Source organism: Psammomys obesus, unplaced genomic scaffold (assembly GCF_907164565.1).
Source record: "Psammomys obesus unplaced genomic scaffold, mPsaObe1.curated_primary_1811, whole genome shotgun sequence".
In the NCBI taxonomy this organism is placed as follows: domain Eukaryota; kingdom Metazoa; phylum Chordata; class Mammalia; order Rodentia; family Muridae; genus Psammomys; species Psammomys obesus.
The window spans coordinates 4,649,669-4,667,344 of NW_026585691.1; the positions used below are offsets into that span (position 1 = coordinate 4,649,669).

General features: G+C 48.7%; 1 protein-coding gene across 2 annotated transcripts in view; it reads right to left on the reverse strand.

The window, feature by feature from the left end:
* The window catches only part of Tln2 (talin 2), a 401,214-nt gene that overhangs the window by 39,399 nt on the left and 344,139 nt on the right, over positions 1–17,676 (reverse strand). For both annotated transcript variants that reach the window (XM_055597884.1, XM_055597875.1), the window contains exons 46-51: positions 12,413–12,559; positions 8,426–8,592; positions 7,482–7,665; positions 3,376–3,501; positions 3,059–3,175; positions 73–258 (exon numbers count right to left, since the gene is read on the reverse strand). In XM_055597884.1, coding sequence (XP_055453859.1) covers positions 73–258; positions 3,059–3,175; positions 3,376–3,501; positions 7,482–7,665; positions 8,426–8,592; positions 12,413–12,559 — 927 coding nt within the window. The remainder of the gene's footprint in view (positions 1–72; positions 259–3,058; positions 3,176–3,375; positions 3,502–7,481; positions 7,666–8,425; positions 8,593–12,412; positions 12,560–17,676) is intronic.

Genomic DNA, 17,676 nt, shown 5'->3' on the forward strand with positions numbered 1-17,676 from the left:
TCTATCTATCTATCTATCTATCTATCTATCTATCTATCTATCTATCTTCCACAACAATGCCCAGGTCTTTACCTTGCATGCTGTCAGCATATCTGAGACAGCCTTCCTGCTCAGATTGGCAGTTGCAATCACATCCTCCTGTCTACAGGAGTTCCCAGCTGCCACGGCTTTGGCTGTTGCCATGGTGATGCCTTTCGTCATTCTTATCGATTCTTCAGGTGAGGATGTCTTCTCAGGTATGTCTTTTGACTGGAACACCTTGAAGTCAGAGACAGAAGAGGAGTAAAATCAAAAAGGAAAGGACAAGAATAACTTACTCTTTTCCAATCTGGCCGCAGTTTGTGTCTGGGTACCAAGCTAGCAATCGGAAGAGATCTAATTTGAGGGCAGTAAAGTGGGTCTTGCTTTCAAGATCCTAGTATGCACAGGCTTCTTACACTGACATTTGACTTCCATGGAAACAAGATGGCAAGGAGGAGGGTTTTTGTTTGTTTGCTTGCTTGTTTTTTGTTTTGTTCTTTTTTTTTTTCTTCTTTGAGACAAGGTTTCTCTGTATAGCCTGGCTGCCCCGAAACTTACTCTGTACACCAGACTGGCCTCAAACTCAGAGATCCACCTGCCTCTGCCTCCTGAGTGCTGGGATTAAAGCTTGCACCACTGCCGCCTAGATAGAAAGAGGCTTACAAGGTGCTAACTTCTCCATCTGCGAACACTACCAGCCGGTGTTTCTATACTGTCTTCTTCAGTCCTGATGTGGGCTCCAGGGCAGGCCTAACTTGAAGACATCACTTTAGAAGACCTCCTACTCACTTTCCACAAACATAGGTGCGGGGAAAGTAAAGCATTCGGTCCTACGACTCTTAGCCTGTCTTACAAACATAGCTACAGGTTATGCAGAGGTGTTCAAGTCAGTGACTCTGATTTAAACACACACACACACACACACACACTCACATTTATAGAAGCATCAGTGAATTCATGTTAATCAAGGCAAGCTGCTTCCTCCTCACGCCCACCTGGTCCTGTCTCTTTACTTTGAAAGACTAGCCCTGTGACTGTATGCCGCACTTGTAACTGTCCCTGCACAGGAGGGGCTGGCCCATTTCAGACCTAAATAACCCCTTGTCAGCACGGGAGACTCCCCTGGGTAAGAAGGGGGACCCACATAGCATTCTTGCTGTACGACAACCAGGCAAACATCACTGCTCACTAAGAAACAGCAGTGACAATTACGTACCTCAGGACTGTAAGTCCCTTGCCCAGTCCTACAGCAGGATGATGGCTATACAGAGTCTTCCCAACCACTGTGCTCTTCATGAAGAGGCTCTGTGGAAAACGCTCTGTGGGGATTAATTTACCCTTTTTTTTTTTTTTTTTTTTTTTTTTTTTTACTAATTTTCCATTTTCACATGTAAGTGGGGGCAGCATGCATGTTTGTGCACAACATGTGTGCACACAAGTGCATGTCTATGCCTGAGGCTGATGTCAGGAATCATCTTACTCCTCACTTTATTCACTGAGGCAGGTTCTCTCAGGCAAACCCAGCGCTCACTAATATGGCTGGGCTTGCTAGTTTGCTTGCTCTGGGATGCCCTGTATCCACCTTTCAAGACTGGAACTGTGGAATTGTGAGCCACCATGCTGGTATTTCTATGTGTCCCTGGGGATCTAAACTCCTGTTTAGATGCGTGTACTCAAGTGTTTTAACTGCTGAGCCATCTCCCTATCCTTTCAACTTAAACAATGTGGATGAGTTCTAAGCCACTGTGATATACTCACAATGACCAAGTATCTGTAATGTCCCAGGACAGTCTAATTTCCAAATCTCCCCTTCCATTGCTACCACAGGGCATCTACCGCTGTCTGAATCTGTATCCAGACACGCCCGTCCCAGGGCATCCATACAGGGCACCTTACAGAATCACCTGCCTTTGACTTGTTTAGGTATTCTTTAGTTTCTCCTTTAAAACTATGAACTAACTGCATGTCCTAAGCTGGCTCCATTCAAGGCAAAAGAAGCCAAGGCTCCTCCTAACACCAGCAGAGTTACTCACTGCTGGTGCTGCCCCTTGTGCTGCCTTTGCAGATGACTCTGCAGCAGAAGCAGACCCCCCCCCCAAGTGCTTGCGTATCCCCTAAGAAGTACCTCTGTGATCACACTTACTACAAAGAATAAAACCACTCATTTCCTGTGCATGTCTATTTGTGGGGATTAGGAGGAGTTGATACACAGCCGTGCCAAGCACAGAGGAAACAGAATATCTCTACTTTCAGGTACCAGGAACGCTACAGGGCTGGAACAAAGCAAGAATGAACAGAGCAAGTGTCTCTAATGAGAGACGCCTCAGAAAAGCAGGGTGCTGAAGAATATCTCACTTGAAGGCACCTAGGCCCTTCCCCAACAGTGAACCTCAAACTGCCACTCCATATGTGGGCTGTTGCTAACAGCAACATGACAAGAAAGAATGCATATGGTCACCATAACCTAAACACAAGGCTTGTGCAAAGCGGCATTCTGACTTTTCTCTCAGCCAGATACCTGTAATGCTCCAGTGTCATGCTGTCATTTTGACAGGATGAGGCCTGGATTGTCCTAAGTGATACACATCAATCCTAGGGATGTGGGGCTACACCCCAGCCAGGGATATATCCAGTTGGTAGAGTGCTCACCTAGCATGCATCAAGCGCTGGATTCAGCCCACAGCACCTCCATAAAAGCCAGCATGGTGGTACACACCAGCAACTTAGACAGCATTTAGGGAGTAAAAGCAGGAGGATCAGAAATTCAAGGCTATCCTCAGCTACATATAAGTTTGAGGCCATCCTGGACTACATGAACCCTTGATTCACAAACAAACGGTCCCAATAGACCCTAGCCACACTCTGTGTCATATAGGTAAGCAACTACAAATGCCACCAGAAGGCAAAAGATGAGTAAGCCTCCCCAATCCAGGGCTTCTAGGTAAAAGCCCTTTACATTAAAAACTACAGAGAAGCTCACAGGGCAGTGATTTGGACAGTGGCAGCTAGTTGAGGGTGGCAGCTGCTGGGTACTCACCGTCAGCTCCTGTTTTATGTACTCGATGGTGGCCTCAAGTGCCCTTGTGCCCCGGGTGGCCTCATCTTCCACAGCCTTCACAGTCTTAAGAAGGGAGGTGACATTGGTCACCATCACCTGCGCGGGAGGAGACAAGCACAGAGTATGCTATCTGAGGTGCAGCTGACCCTTCCAATTCCAGACCAAATGGCATAAAGGATGCCTCCTTCCTTCCCACAGGGAAGCAGCTCAGATGTTCATCTTCCCAATAGCCTGGCATATGAGTCTCTCATCCTCACATCCCCACTTGCTCAGCCCCAGCTGGAGACTCACTCTACCTTGGCAGCCCCTTTGAGCAGGTACATGGAGGGGTCATCAGCTGGCTTGCTGGCAGCTCCCTTGGTAGCACCAATGAGATCAGAAAGGGCCTTGGCCACGTCTTTGATGGCATTTATCAGTACCACCTGAAAGAACAGGAATCTGGTGAGCAGAGGAGGATGACCTTCACTGCTGACTTCTGCTAGGGTACAGGGATGAGGGAAGGAGGAGTCTCTGCATCAGCAGCTTTATATCCTTCACCATGACAACACCACCCAGGAAGCCACCCTTGGAGATTCTGTGGCTCAGGGAGGCTGATCACGCTGCTGCTGCTAATGATGATGGTGATAAAGCCAGTAGAGAGTCTGGTCCCACTCCTGCTGCTGAGACTCAAGCTAAGACTGAGGCTGAGAGCTAAATGCATAGCATGACACTGAAGTGGAGGCTGCTGCTGTTGCTGACGCTGAGACTGGGATCTGAATACACAGCCTCCTCCCTGCCAGTCTGCCCACAAGCTGCCTCTGACTGGGTGGAGGCTGCTGACGCAGACACAATAGGCACCGTCACTCACCCCTGAGCACAGATAACAGAATGTCAACTTCATGCCTAGCGGTAAGGCCTCCACGGCACTCTGCCTGCCTCTCTAGCTTTGGTTCCTGTGATTCTCTGCCTACCACAACCTGTTTAGACACATGGGTCTATCTACTGGGAAGTCTCACCCACTCTCTGCTTAAGGTCTCCACTCCTGATCTCCTCGACCTGGAACCTGGCTCTTTCCATCGTCTGGGTTCAGCTTGAATGTATGCACCGAAAGACTTATCTTGACTACCCTAGCAAAGGGCCTAACTCCTGAATACCAAACCACGGTCAGATGGCCCCATTTTATCCTATGGAAGTATCAGTCCATGGCACCATTTAATTTATTCACTTATCTACAACTGATCTCCTCCTGTGACCTGGTGAGGCTAGAACAGGCCTCACTTTGTTTTCATATTTTGTTTCATTCTCAGAGCATGTTCTGGCACCCAGTTGGCACCCAGTGAATCTTGAGGAATAAATGAAGACACAGGTGGCCGTTCCATCCTGGATAGGATGCTATCTCTATTCGAACGCTGGAGTTGGAATCTGAAGTATCAGTCAAAGGGAGAACTGACATGAACTGGGTCACTGGACTACAGCCAGGAGTGGTAGGTGTGGGATGGACTCTGGTCAGTATGATGCTAAGTACCCCAGCCTTAACCTCCACACTCTTGGGTTGACTCATCTACAAGCAGAATTAGCAGTGCTAGATTTTTCCACTGTATCCAGTCACCATGGGGACCAGCCGGGATAATGAACATAAAAGCCTTTTAGAGACTCCAGAGCTCCAGACAGCAGAAAGATTGTGACTTTGCAGCCTTCTGCTATCTTCCACACCCTCTGCTGTATCATCTCACGCACAGGGCTGAGGGACCCCAGCCAACCTCCTGCACCCATAGGCTGGGGCTTGTGAAGGCCTGGCTCTCTCCTGAGCCTACACCAGTGAAGCGGTATAGCAGGAGAGAGAGGCACGGCAAGCCAGGGCTGTTGCTCACACGGGCATCCAGGAAGTCCCGCCTCATCCTGGTTGCTAGACAGGTGACTGACATGCAGAGGGGACGCTGTTTTCTGAGCAGATTTTAAAAAGCACTTGTATATTTAACTTTTTAATTTTTTATTATTATTGTGTGTGCCACTATGCAGGGGCCGCAGTCAGAGCACAACGCCACAGAGTCGGCTTCTTCTCCCATCTTTGTGTAGGTTCTGGGAGCGGAACTCAGGTTGTCAGGCCTGAAGGAGCTGTTTTACCTGCTGAGCCATCTCACTAGTCCCAAATTTTAGAAGTTGCTGCTTCTCAGCAGCTAAAAACACTTGTTGCTGTCTCGGAGGACCCAAGGACCCAAGTCTGATTCCCCAGATCCTCCATCAAGCAGTCACAATAGCCTCTAGCTCAGGTTGCAGGGGTTTGGCTGCCTCCGGCCTCCTCGGGTACCTGTACTCACAGGCACCTAACCACGTGCCTTCATGCACCACCCACACATACTTAAAAGCAGCCACCTCTGTTTTGAAAGATTCACTTTTAATTATTTAAATGAAATCAATTTAAAAAACCCACTCAGAAAAACGTCCTCTCTGCACATTAGTCGGTGTCCAGTAGCCACCCGGACAGGGTGGCTCTCTCATTGACACCCATACATCAATAGCTGGAAAAAAAAAAAAAGCTATTTAAAAAAATAGGAAGACTATCCAAACAGACATTTCTCAAAAATGACATACAAATGGCCAATGGCTCTATGAAGATAAGCTCGATGTCAACAAAGCTTAGATAAACTCGGGTCAGAGCCACCAGGAGATACCACCTCACACCTTTCAGGGAGGCTGTTCCCTCACTTTAAGAACAGAACCTTCTGGCAGGCCTTCTCCTGGGTGTTTACTCAAAAGCATGTAAGCGGCAGGTCAGCGCTCCCCAACTCACTGCAGCATCATCCACAACAGTCAGCACGGGAGTGCAACGCACATGCCTGCCGACACATGGTTAGCTACGGAAGATTGGGGTGCGTGCAGCGGAATCTTACCTGGCTTTTAAAAAGCGAACTCTGCACCACGCAACAACGTGCACAGACCTCGGGGAGCCTAGGCTAAGGGAGGGAGTCGGTCACAGAGGGAGAAGCAGCCACGACTCAGAACAACCAGCAAGAGCAAGATAACCCAGGAAGAGCAGCTGGGCTCGGGGACCGGGGGTGGGGTCAGCTAAGCGGGTGAACAAGCTCTGGAAACCTCCGGACCACTGCTGGACTCAGGGACCACTGCAGGGCAGTTAAAGGTCTGCAGAGGCAGACAGCAGGCTAAGTGCTCTCACCCCAACAAATACAAATAAGAGCTGGGGGAGGAGCTTGCTCCGAAGGGGAAGGCAGAAGGAAACCCCAGGCATCACTGAAGATGGCCGCAGGCACTCACTTTGTGATCTTCTACATTCTGTGCCTAATCCAACGTGTTAAAATGAAATGTTTTCAAAAGAAAAAAAAAAATCCCACAGCAACTCAACGTTTTTCTCTGTGTGAGAAGATCCACACTCCTTCTCTTCAAAATCAGCTCGGTGAGAAGAGCAAGGGTGTCTGCACTTCCAACGTCAGTGTCAGGGATTCCCGCCTTTCCTTCCTTCCTTCCCAGGGTGGGACCACCACCTCAGGTTCCTGCAGCCCTGTACAAACAGCTCATCTGAACTCCAGTGCTGTCAGAGGAAAGCAAACTAGGGGATAGAAAACCCCAAGAAGGGTTCCTCACGGGGCTCCATTGTCTTGAGGACAGTGGGAACCGAAGGAGCAGGGGACACATGGGAACAAGGATGGAGGCTGAGTTAATTACAGTCATTGCTGTCTTCCAGGGACCTGAAGGGCAAGTGTTATCTAGCTTAGGCCCAGGAGAGTAGCTTACTGACCCAGTCAGGCGGTGGCAATGAAGGCATTGACTGTTCTGTTCCTGGGAACACAGTGTGGAGGAGTGCACGGTATTCCCCTGAGGACTCAGGAGGCCGTGAGCACAAGAGCCCAGGAACATCAACCTGCTGGATATGTGGCGTGTGCCAGGTGCTGCCAGGTGCTGCCACGTGCGGCATGCTGCTCCCAAACATGACAAACTGCACTGACTCTCATCTGGAGAGGGCAGTAAGGCTCAGGTGGGCCTTTTGAGCAGAAGTCACAGGGCACAGTGTCTGCCCGCCCACCCTTCCAGTTCCTCTCTCTGCTTCAGAGCACCCCTGCCTCCTTGATCCCCCTAATACTTCGCTCTTTTGCTTCATGAAACCACACACTCTTTCAGCCTGGACATGGGACCCTTGTCACTGGTCCCCTCCTTCATCTCACCAACACTGTCTACAGCCAACTGTTCACCGGGCCTGGCTGACTTATTCTTCTAGGTCCCCCGCAACTCCATGGGCTTGTCCTTTGAACCGTCACCACAGTCCATGTCTCTGTCAACCGATTCCTATCTGCTTCCTCAAACAATACACAGATGTTACTTCAAAGGCTACTTGCTTATACCCCATTCTGAAACCTGGAGCAGCGTGTATAGGAAAAGAGAAAAGTCAGTGCCCAGGCCCCATCCATACCTGGGTCTCAGGGTCATTGGAGCCCAGGCTGGCAGCCCCTAGCTTGACCACCTCGGCAAGCTGGGTGATGGTGGCTGCAGAGGACTGAGCTGCCTGGGCCAGCTTCTCTGGAGTGGATGCCGCCCCTGACACGAGCAGCTTCGTGTCTTCCACCAAGGCCTTGGCTGTCTTCAGAATGTTCTCCCTTAGAAAGCAGGGTGGCCAGAGAGACAGGAGAAACAGAACAAAACTTACTCACTTGCAGTTGGGAAGGAAGGAAATTCCTTCAGGGTGGTGGAGGTGGGGGGGCTTTGGGAAGAGAGGCCAGAGTGACCCATCCCCCTCTCAATGGGAGGGGGAGTCTTCCATGCATATGAGGTTGGAGACTCAAACTGCGTAGAGTCAGGGAGGGCAATTCCAGAGAAGGGCTGAGCACTGGATATGGACGGGAGCTCAGCGTCGTCCTATGGCCCACGATCTCTTAGTCACACCGGGTTGTGAGAGTGCATAGCTTGGAGGTCTTGCCTGAGAATCAGAGCCATAGGGCCAGGCTCCGAAACAGACAGCAGAGCACAGAGACTCTTCATTCTATCACAGCCCTTGGGGGCCGGACACGTGATGAGGATGTAAGGGTCCTCAGTCGTAAATACACAGAGCCACCAACATCTGTATGTTTAATGAAGGCTCCAGGGAGGTAGCAGGCTTGGGGAAGTGACAGCTAAACATGCCTGCCCCTGCCTCTCCTGGTCCTGCTGGGTCTGTGGGCAGTCAAGAGGGGCAACTCCCTGGAGGAAAGCTAGCCTGTGACAGGGAAGGATGTTTCTAACTTGTCTAAGGGGCTTTTTCTGACCCAGTGGTTCACATTCCCCACAGAGAATCTTGTTGACATCCAAATGGATAGCCCACATTTCCGAGTCGCTGTGACCACCAGTTTTGGACACCCTGGCTGTAATCTCCGCCAGTACCTGTGATCTGCAAAGGTCTCGCCGTTCTCTGCATTCAGGGTCCCAGCTGTTGCAAACATGATGGTGGTATCCAGGTCGGCAATGATCCCAGAAACAGCAGTGGCCGCCGTGATGCATGCCTGGGTCCCCTTGTTCCCAGCCTGGAGAGCGGACAGCACCAAGGACACCTGCAAGACAGAAAGGTGATGTAAGGGGGAGCCAGGGGAGAGACAAAAGACTCACAGTGGACCACAGCTGGGAACACTGAGTCCTCTCTCTTAGAGCTGATGCAGCTCAGAGGCTAATGGCATCAGGTTAGAGCAAAGAGCCTGTGTCTGAATTCCCTTTGCCAGTCACAGGCCACCTGACCATAGGCAGCCTAGTTCCCGTCACCTAGCCTCAGTTTCCTTGAATGTAAAACGGTTAATTAAAACCTAACCTGTGCAAAATGCCCAGTAAGGTGATGGCAGGGTCTGACCAGTCCCTGGAGGGCAGTACTTACCAAGTCACTGTGACACCTCTGACACCACACTGAGGGGCCAGGTTTAGGCTCCTGAGATGTGGGTGGCAGTTCCTGTCCCTTCAGTTAGGTCTGAAAGGAACAACTACAGCTAATACTCATCATTCACCTGGCCATGCAGGACAGGCCGCTTTGCGGGGTGGATCACAGTGAGGCTTCTGTAAGTCGCCCACCACTAAGTCGTAACGCAGTCCTGAGGGTCAGCATGTCGGCTAAGGGCTTCACCCAGCACATTGGACATCAGAAGCCCCAGACGCCGGCTTCGACACTCATCCCTTCCTGTTCCCAGAGACGCTTTCCATAACCAGAGCCTGGCTGCCCCACATCCTCTTCATGATCAAGCCATGTGTCCACCTGCCCACCGTTCGCCATGTCTGCCAGCTACTTAGGTCCCCACACATTTGCCTTCCTACTCCAGGTCAGTGCTTCCATCTGCTCTCTTCCTCCAGCACGCATGTGTTCATCCTGTGAGATACGGATGCAGGTTCCCTCTAAAATGTCTCTCTATTCTCTTTGCAGAGAGGTGACTCTGCCAAAGGATTCTGAGCATGCCATTCCTGTCCTCAAGACAGCCCATTGTCCTACAGAGTAAAAACAGTGAGCCACATGGCAGCTGAAGGCTCTTTAATCTCTGCCTGTATACATGGCTGACCCACATAAACACTTTGTAAATACACTTGTGTACACACACACACACACACACACAGAGAGAAAGAGAGAGAGAGTGTGTGTCTGTGTGTCTGTGGTGGGAGCAGGGAGCACGGTCAACCCCTGGGCATTCTTCAGTTGCTCCCCAAACTGCTTCCCCACTCCCAACCCCAGTGGTGTTGGTAGGGTGGGATGAATGGGGTGGGGCAGGATCTCTCACTGAAAGCTCACAGGTTCCGCTAGCCTAGTTGGCTAATAAGTCCCAGAGATCTGCCTGTCCCTGCCTCCTCAGTGCTGGGACTAAAAGGTAAATACACTTCTTGAAGCATGATGGGCAAGCAGGGGAGTCGCAGCATGAATAAGAGCCACAGAGTTTGGGATGCTCTTTCTTGTACCCCTCAGGTCTCAGCAGATTTGTGGGTGTGGTTTGGCAGGATGGGCACAGGGACCATTTTCCCCAGGAGAAGCACACAAAGAACTGTTTCTTCTCCTGGGGTGGTTGATTTTAACTGCTAACTTGCCGCAACCTAGAATCATCTAGGAAGAGTCTCAGTGTGGGACTATCTATGTCACACAGCTTGAGGGCCTACTGTGAGGGATTGCTTCCTTTTGAATTTTATGCTATTTGTACCCAAAGAGGCCAGAAGAGGATGTTGGATATTGTATTCCCTGGGACTGGAGTTACAGTTGTGAGCCACCATGAGAGAGCTGGGACTCAAATTCAGGTCCTCTGGAAGAGTAACTGGTACTTTTGCCACTGAGCCAACTCTCCAGCTCCAGGTTTTTCCTTGACTAGGTTAACTGAGGTGAGCCCACTGTGGGCGGCACCATTCCCTGTTTTGGGGACCTGAACTGTGTAAGAGTAGAGGAAGCTAGCTGAGCACCAAACATGCGGGGCATTCATTTGTCTCTGTTCCTCACAATGGATGTGACGTAACCAGCTGTTCTACATTCCCGCTGCTAGGATTCCCCCACAAACAGGCTGCAACCTGCAACTCTCAGTCTCTTCTCCCCTAAGTTGCTTTTTGTCAGGGTGCTTTTGTCACAGCAAAAAATGAAACTAGGACACCTCCTCCTCCTCCTCGTTTGTCTGACCCTTCGTTAAATGTCACTAGGTCTCACCATGAAAAGATGGGTCTAGAAATGAAGTAGGCAGTTTCTGGAAAGAACGCTTAGGAATGGTGACAAAGGCCTGGAAGTTATGAGATGTCTCTGAGTGTGTGTGTAAGAGAGATTCTCAGTTGAAAGAAGAGCCCAGAAACAGTCCTACCCACCGTGGAAGGTATATAGACGATAGGTATTTACTGATATCTACTAGCCATTGAATCTGACACAAATCTCGAGGGGCTCATGGATGAGGGATACTCCAGTTATACCCCAAGATATGTAGGAACAACAAGATGCACAGGTAAGAGAGACCTGAAGCAAGAAACAGCCAAAGGGCTAGTGGCTAGAAACTGGCCACCTCCCCACCTCTGTCCACCTCCATGTATCCCAAGACAGGCCACTCTGCTGTGAGAGAATGACCGGCTCAGAATGACCCTGCATGCATCTAGGCCCCTGCGGGAACTGGGCAAGGCCTCTGAAGGGCGAAAAGGTGCCTTCCTCCTGCTGAGAGATTTAATTCTTGCTGTAGAGCCCAGAAGCCAGGCAGTCCTGTGGGCTGGGGGAGGTAGCCAGATGGAGGCTCAGCTTTGTCCGGTACTGTCTGACAGAGCTGCCTCTGTAAGCAGCTTCCCATTGAGCATTTCCTCTTCCCAGCCCTCCAGCCTTGTTGCCAAGTTTCTGAACAAAACGGAGCTCTATGCACAGAGGAGTGAAGAGGAACTTCAGGCCATGGGTGCTCCAGCCTGCACTCCTTGCAGCTGCCACAGCTGCCACGGAAGGACTCCTATACAGAGACAAAGCCAGGGGCTTGCACGCTGCGGCAGAATAAAAGAGCTACTGGGCATGAGGGGTGGGTGGATCCAAAGGGGGCCTTGTTAACTAGGAAAACGTCATGGGAGAAACAAAATTTTAGGAAAGCATACAGAGGGTAGTGACTTGTATCTGTTTAACTACGTACCTGGCACAGTACCACACACTTTTACATGCCTTGATTCTGCAAGTCAGAGATTATAAATTTGTGTGCTCATTTTTATAGATGAGGAAACTGAGGCTTGGAAAGGTAATATAATTGATAAGATCTTCAAGCCTGGCTGGCCACACCCCTGGCAATCTTTCTGAATAGCAATCTTTCAGAAGACCAGGGCAGGTTTCTCCTCCTCCACGGTCCATCAGGTGACTGCCTAGAGTCACTGAGCCCACTCTGCTTCATGGTTTATGGATGAAGAGGTTACACACCAAACAAGATTTCAGTCTTTTTGTTTGTTTGTTTTTGCCTTTGGAGTCAGGGTCTTACTATATAGCCCAGGCTGGCTCCTCAGGCTTCAGCCTTACCTCTGCTGAGGTTTCAGCTTGCATCACTCTGTCTAGCTTTAAAAATTTTTTTTCTGTCCTAGCTCATAGCACTCAGAAACTGTCCAGGACAGGAGACCAACTGTTACTGGGTGGTGCTAGCCTTCCCCTGGCTGGCTCCCGATGCTGGCTTTGGTAGGGCCACCTGCAAGGGGGTCCCTGACTTTCTTGGGGATGCCTCTATTTTGCTCTGATTTTCTCAGGTCCTGTAGGTCACAGAAGGCTTGGTGATACCATCCTCATTCAGGAGGACCTGGGTGCTGAGGGAGGCAGCCACCTTAGCTGGATTAATTTTGGTTTCGTCCCCACCCGAGCTGGTCACATGAAATGTCAGTGCTCGTCACAATGACTACATCAACCTTACCCAGGGGGCACCCCCTTACCTTCTCAGTGACGGAGCGGGCACACTCGATCAGCTCCCTCTTGGTATAGCTGTCTGTGGGGCACACCTGGAGGGCTCCCGCCTTCTGCACCAGGAAGATACAGCCATGGCCCAGGTCCTGCACACGTGTGCGAATCTGGAATCCGATCTACAGAGGCAAAGCCAGGAGAGGGAAGGAGTGTGAGCGACCCTGTCATTGAGGCCTGCCCTAGGTGGAAAATTTCTCTTGTGCCCTCCGGGAGCCCAGCTAGGAAAATTCCACTTCTATTTGGAACCCCTGTCTGGTGAAGTACAGAATTTAGTTGATTTGTCTTCCTGTAAAATTACTGTAAAAATGCCCATGGCCACGGGATAGATAGCACAATGCCTTCCTGCTGAGTGCTTATCTTTTCTGAGGGTCTAGCTCATCTGGGTAGGAATCTGATAGGAATGGATGTTCTTCAGGCTGACCTCTGGAGTGGTTGTATGATTCATTCAGCTTGCTGGGTCCCTGCGGCATGCAAGGCCTCTTCTATACATTTCCTCTTCTATACATATACAACATACACCGTTAGTACTGAACATATTTTAAAGTGGTCGGATTTCTATAAAACTGGTACATTTACCAAACAGAACCCCCCCTTCCTGAACTGTATTGCATGGTGACAGCAATCACATCAAGCCCAGGCTTCCTGTCCCCTGAGCAAGGTTTGACTTCTATATTTCAGCTCAAAAGGCTCAGCAGACATGTATCCTGTTTTATTTATTTGCTTTATTAAAAAAAAAAAACAAATAAAAAACAAAAAAAGGACAGAATCTTAAGAGTTCAGGCTGGCCTCAAACTGACTGTAACTGAGAATGAGTTTGAACTTTTGATCCTCCTGCCTTCACCTCTCAACTGCTGGGACTAAGACATGTGCTATGCCATATCCAGTTCTTGTGGTGCTAGGGATGGAACCGAGTCTTAGATATACTGGAGGAGCACTCGACCAACAGAGCTCCAGCCCCAGCCCAGGCATGTGCTCTGCTAACGACACTGGGGTGACCGATTAGAAGGGGTAGTTTGCCCCAGAGAGGTGAGGTGAGCCTCACTACAGCCAGGCTGCCATTTGTCTCCTTTAAGCTGTACTAAATCCCCCTTCTACCCTCCCAAAGCATGCATTCCTCTGGTTCTGTTCTACGCTAGGTTTCGCTTTGAGTTTGATAAATATAGCCACAAATGAACTGCCTTCCAGGCCAGGTAAAGCAACAAAAGAGGAAAGCAAAAACATGAAGCATGAGTTGGAGTTACTGCCAAGAATTGACAATAGCTAGAAGCCAGGGCTGCTGCTTCTAACATCTATCAAGAATATTTACCAAGAGGTTTCAGATACTGTAAATAATTCTGGGGAGATTCTGGCCCATGGGACACTGTCTCCTGCTTTTATCTCATTAGTCAAAGCTTCGGGACAAGTGACTCTGGAGAGTGGGAAGGACTACAAATGTTTGCTTTCCTATTATAGAAATACAGACTGCTCCTAGGAGGGAAAGGGACACAGGGCTCTGGAACCCATTTAACAGAACATTCATAAGATGCAGAAAGGTGAGTTTCTGCTCTCTGGGTGTCTTCTAGGGTGTGCCCTGGGTCCTGCAGAGGCTCCCCATCATTTGGGCTGCCCTACTGACCCTCTCTGCGATGCACAATAGGAGAGCAACCTTTTACAACATGCTAGCCCTGCACACACATCTGGACATATCACCGAGGGAGAAAAGTGTTCGCCCACACGGCAGTGGAGCCGTTCAATGAGACAGAGTCATGCCGCATGGCCCAGGCTGGCCAGCAACTCTTGATCTCCCTGCTTCAGCCTCCTGAGTGCTGAGATTATCAGAAAAACCTACTTTGCAAGATATGTTAGTGGCATACACACGACATCAAGGTCTTCACCTTGATGTGACATTAGTTTCAAACTCAACTTGGTCCTCAAAAGCTCCCACAAAGTTTAATACCAAGTATTCAAGAGTAAGCACTAAATGAAGGATGATCGCAGATCCCCAAGTGACAGGGAACGAACTGCTGGTGACATCAGAGAAGAAGAAAGCAGTACAAGCGGCAACAGGAATTTTAAAACACAACAAAACCCTCTAACTTAAGTTTCTAAAAGTGGTTTCAACAGAAACGGGATTTTTGTTAAGCTTTCTGAGCTTCAGTTTGATTGTCTCTGAATTAAGGAGAGCATATGACTCTTGTCTTGCGTACTTTGTTGAGGATAAACGGACAGTGCCCGCCACAGCGTCTGGGCTTGGGTTTGGCATTTATCACTCACACTACTTTCCCGGTGACCGTGAGCCGATGGCACACTTAAACACAAGGGGACTACGAAATCAACACAGTCTACTGGCAGTTTCACTGGAAATTTTTACGGCTGGAGGAGCTTTCTAGAAAGGGAACACAACTTTTAAGATCAGGTTTCAGCTGATAAGGGCTAACAACTGCCCCATTCCCAAAGCAACATTAAACTTCTCAGAAAGTCTGGCCCAACTTTGTAAGACCCACAGGGTGGATTGAATGTACGACCAGTGTTTATTATAGAGAAATGCTGCTCAAAGACACAAAACTTGGGGTTTCAAATTGGCAACTTTAGGAGAGGATTACTTGAGCCTCAAGAAAAAAATATCAGTTCCCTTTTTACTCAAAGAAAAATATTGTGGAGAAAACCATCTGCTTTTGTGCCTTAGAGGAAATTAAAAAAAAAAAAAAAAAAAGGCCCTGGTGAAGTTTTAGATCTGATTACAATAGGGAGTGTGGTCTAAAAAAAAATGGATCATTTTCCCTTTACTGCTCATGACAAAAAAAAAAAAAAAAAGAAAGAAAGAAAGAAAAAGGAAAGAAATGACCTTAAAAGCAACTGGGTGCGGAGTCGCTTGCACAGGGGAGGCTTCTGAAAGTTAGACAAGGGTGGCATTGGTGCTTGTTGGGTCAACTTAGGAAACGTAACAGGAAAACAACAATCTGCAAACAACAGACCTGGGAACCACCTTCTCTCCACAGCTAGTTTTGGGGTGGAAGTTGTTTTTTTTTTTTTTTTTTATAAAATGTTAGAGTGTATATCTATCCCACCTGGGGTGAAGGCTGTATTTCCTGACCAGGAACTTAACAAATGCTCTCCCTGGCTTACAAAGTGGTGACGTAATTTTCCCCAGAGACAGAGCTGCAGTCACTAAATCTTTTCCCCAGGACTTACATTTTGGAGCTATAGCTCCTAGGATCTCAATCCTTCCCACCCTCCCCATCGCCCTCCAGCTCTCCTTCCCTTCTCCCCATTTCCAGCCCCTCCCCTCTCTGTCTATGTGTGTGCTGGTGCACACTGCCATATATGAACATATATGTGTAGACGCCACAGGTCAATGTCAGTTGTCTTCCTCAATTCTCTCTACCTTAGTCTTTGAGCCAGGGCTTCTCACTGGAGCTCACTGATTTGACAATACTTGCTGGCCAGTGAGTGCCAGAATCCTCCTGTCTCTACCTCCTCAGCACCAGGCTTAGAGGCCTGTGCAGTCACGTGAAGCTTTTTATACAGGTGCTGTGGATCTGAAACTCAGGTCCTCATGTTTGAATATGACTGGCCATCTCCCTGGTCTTTGTGCTCAGAGAGGAGTTAATATTAACTTGCAAAGCTGTCCGAGAGGCTTTCACTCTTCTGAAGACTTTCCACAGTGTTATTAACAAAGCCTTCAGTTTTCCGTGGAAAAATAAACAGAGAAAGATCCTGTTTGATGTTGGAGGACGGAGGTCCAGCTTTTCCTGTAATTGTGGAAAAGACCAGAATGTGGACCCAGTTGGGGCACACCGCAGGACTCGGCAGGAAAGGTTTCCAGCTTGCCCTATGTGTAAATATTTTCACATGCTGGGATGTGGAGCATTTTCGGGTAAACAAATAACTTCCACAATTTTGATATGTTAAAAAAAAAAACAAAAACAAAAAACAAAAAACACCAAAAACTTACATTGCTTCAGGGGCCTCCTATGCTTCTCAGTTTCCCCCAAGCATCTGTCTGGAAAATGCACGCAGAGAACTTTGCTTCACAAGCCACCAGTAATCTTATAGTCTCCCTGGCATTTTTGGCTCTGGGACATTCTGCTCTGTGTCTGGACTGCAAAATACATCTCAAGATACCCTGCTGAAAACAGCAAACCTCACTCACAAGGCCAGAGGCTCCGACCCAGCACCAGTGTGCAAGGGGATGCGTCATGTGGCTAGTGAGGCATTCTTTTCCTTGCTGGCTTGGTGCCAGCATTGATTCTGTGTTGCAGCAAGGATCTGCTTGCTTCCAGAACTGGGGTGGGCAGCTCACGAGAACTTTTCCCATATGGAAAAGGCAGGCCAGTGCTCCAAATCCAGATGAGGGTGGATCCCATAGCAAAGCTTTCTATGGAGAGGGGTCCAAACATTCCTAACAATCATGGTCTCCATTTTTAATCCCCACTCAAAGTCAAATACGCCTTCCTTTCTTCCCTGATGGTAACACAAGTTGGCTTCTATTTGTTTATGAAATTCAAAATTACACGTTGAGCCAATAAATTACATGTCTAGAAAAATTACAGACTAGAATTACAGCCTAGTCTTAAAACATGGAGACTATTAAAAAAGAAAGAGAAGGAGGAGGATAAGGAGTAGAAAGAAGAGGATGAGGAGAAAGAGAAAGGGGAAGAGGGGGGAGCTGTGTAAAGGGAACCAAGATTCCGTATGTTTCTTGGTGACTTAACATAATTATTACAAACACAATTATTCATGCTGAGGCCTACCTGACTCTCTGCAATCTGAAGTCAGGAGCACAGTTAGAAACTGAAGCATGGTTAGAAACTCCATGCTTGATATATATGTACCTTAGCACATATATATATGATACGCCTGCTCACATGCGTTGTTAAAACACACATTAGGAAGTGATGCGTTTTTGGGGATGTGTTTCCACAGTTGCTTCTAGATGCCTTTGTTAGGCAATACTTGGTCCTGACTATGCCCAGCAAAATCAGCAGTACTGGGTAAGTGGAGGCAGTGGCTGTCATTCCAGGAAAACAAGGAGGCCAGTTAGAAACCTGTGGCTTCCCCATCCCCAGACACTGAGGAAAATAATGAAGTTACCATCAGGAACAACACACAGCTTGCTTTTCACAGAAGGTGGTTACCTGTGTTGTCCCGTGTTCCTGCAGTCCCTCCATCAGTCTGAATCTCAGACTGAGCTTTCTTTCTCTAAAGAGCCACATGGTTTCTTGGGCCCTGGACACCCTTTCCAGGCACTCACACT